Genomic DNA, 2,500 nt, shown 5'->3' on the forward strand with positions numbered 1-2,500 from the left:
CTTTTGGAACGAAGCTATCTTGCTTTCTCATGCTCCGCTCGATGACCTAAGATTATGACTCTTCTGGAACAAGGTGTGCCAGATTCTATCTCAGGTTCAACAGCTTTGAATACCTCCAAGCGCCACCTTTGGTATGTAGCCGAATATTGGTCTGTCACTTTTTGATGACCGCGTTGAAAAGATTGAGGAGAGGACTGCCTAGATGAGAAACTAGCCCCCAACAAGAAAGCAACTAAGAAGACTTGAAGGGAAAAGATTCTCTCCAGATTCTCTAATGTCAACCCTTGTTACACAAAAATCTGCTGTCATCTTTGACCTCCTCAAAGATGGCAAGGGAAGAGCAAAAAGGACATTTCTGGTCAAAGAACCTACTCTTTGGAAGATGGATGATGACTTCCAACAGTTCTCCGAAGCTGTCACGAAGATGAAGGTGACTAATGACCTTACTGAAGGAGGGATTGCCTTCATCAGCATGGTCTTTTCTTCTCCCCCTTTCCTTTTCCTTCTCTTCTTCATTCCCTTCTTCTGTTAACTTATCCTAATCGCTAACTCATTCTTCCACAGTACCATATGGCCCTTGATGTCTAGCACATTTATTTGTTTTAATCATTAACTATTAACCATATATATATATATATATATATATATATATATATATATATATGTATATACGTGTGTGTGTGTGTGTATACATATATATATTTATATATGTATACACACACGCACGTATATACATATATATACACACACACACATATACACACGCATATATACGTATAGTGATATATATATGTATGTATATATGTATATATATATATATATATATGTATATATATTGCTACGAATATTGTCAATATTGTTCAATAAACGGGTATTTTGTGAGGAATTGAAGAAATTGATGGTGATGTTTGATAATGATAGTAAATTTAGTCAAATCTGGTGCAAGATATAACTTGTGAAATTCCAACTTCTTATCTATTTCAATGAATAAAATAGATTGATTCTTATATAAAATTATTATTAGCCAGGGAACACGCGTGATGAATACAGTGCGGATCCGTTTCCTTATAAGAACGACACTTTAACGATACAAGTCTGTCATTTCTGTTGACAAAGGTAAAGAAAACCGATATTGCTCAGCCTAAAGTTTATTTTGGGTCTGAATCTCCAAGACTCCTCTAGATAATTTTAAAATTCTAAATGACAGACTGCATCATGTTTATAAATAGTGATTCCAATTTATGGGAGGATGAGAGGTTCAAAAAGAAAATGGGTCTTAGAGAATGGGAAATGGAGAGGCACGGAATAGGAAGGAAACTAAAGAGTAAACAATTCATATACAAGAAGGTGTATCCCCGACCAGTTATATATATATATATATATATATATATATAAACAAGACACATTAATAAATAAAATGGATGTTGGGGTCTGCGGTATGGAGCCTCAGAGGCATACCAAACCGAACATCAATTATCCTTATTTTTAATTTTCTTTTTCTGGTTTTCTCTCATTTCTCTTGCCTTTCTTCTGCTGTTCCTTCATTTTCCCTTTCCTCAGCTCCTCTTCTGTTCTTCCTCTCCCCTGATCCTTATTTGTCTGCGACCTCGCTGTACTCAATCCTGAATCCACCCGATCCGTATTTCCCCGCGAAGAAGATCCTCATAAGGTTCGAAGTCGAGACGATCTGCCGCGGAGCCCAGCGGTTCGGCAGGAAAATCACACTGCCACGACGGTAATAGAGCTCGGTAGTGGGATTCACAGCCAGGAAGTTGGAGAATCGGATCCTCAGGTGTGTCACGTCGATCAGGACCTTTTTCCCCTCCGATGCCTGGGCGAAGAGGAAGGCGGGTTAGTACTGGAACGCTTATAGACGGTTGTAAAGTCTGTTAAGTGGGATTGATTAACTGCTGTCCAGGAAAATTAGTATTAAATGGAGTTAAGTGGGATTGGACACTTGGTAATCGAGAGTATTTTGGAACATGTAGATGGGATTGGACACTTGGTGATGAAGATAGTGATAGTATTATAAAAGTTATGTGGGATTGAATCGATTAAGAAAGTGATATGATTATATAGAGTTAAATAGCTATACACGTGATTATAAGACTGAAATGAACTAGTGTTTAAGATTTTTAAAGGAATGATAAGATGCATTCTTTGAGATTGAACTTTTTCTTCCCTTTTTCTGTCATTCTTTTTAGACGTGTTACCTTTTGTGGACAAATTGTGACGGGAACGAGGAAGAAAGACCACAGAGAGAGAGAGAGAGAGAGAGAGAGAGAGAGAGAGAGAGAGAGAGAGAGAGAGAGAGAGAGAGAGAGACGCCTTAGGATACGTACAGTGATGTGCCATTCGCAGTAAGTTCCGCGAGGATGTGCGTTAGGGAATCCTGGAGATGTGATGACGCCTCCGGTGGTCGCTGAAAGTTTCTGCAGAGGATAAAGTGTACTGTGTACTATATACATATATATGTATGTATATGTATATCTATGTGTGT

General features: G+C 38.2%; 1 protein-coding gene across 2 annotated transcripts in view; it reads right to left on the minus strand.

Annotated features, from left to right (window-relative positions):
- Positions 1-1,132: 1,132 nt before the first annotated feature.
- LOC125027930 (protein SpAN-like) overlaps positions 1,133-2,500 on the minus strand; it is a 14,445-nt gene continuing 13,077 nt past the window's right edge. For both annotated transcript variants that reach the window (XM_047617084.1, XM_047617085.1), the window contains 2 exons: positions 2,343-2,432; positions 1,133-1,831 (listed from right to left, as the gene is read on the minus strand). In XM_047617084.1, coding sequence (XP_047473040.1) covers positions 1,592-1,831; positions 2,343-2,432 — 330 coding nt within the window. In that variant the 3' untranslated portion in view covers positions 1,133-1,591. The remainder of the gene's footprint in view (positions 1,832-2,342; positions 2,433-2,500) is intronic.

This window comes from Penaeus chinensis, chromosome 8 (genome assembly GCF_019202785.1).
Source record: "Penaeus chinensis breed Huanghai No. 1 chromosome 8, ASM1920278v2, whole genome shotgun sequence".
Taxonomy (NCBI): Eukaryota; Metazoa; Arthropoda; class Malacostraca; order Decapoda; family Penaeidae; genus Penaeus; species Penaeus chinensis.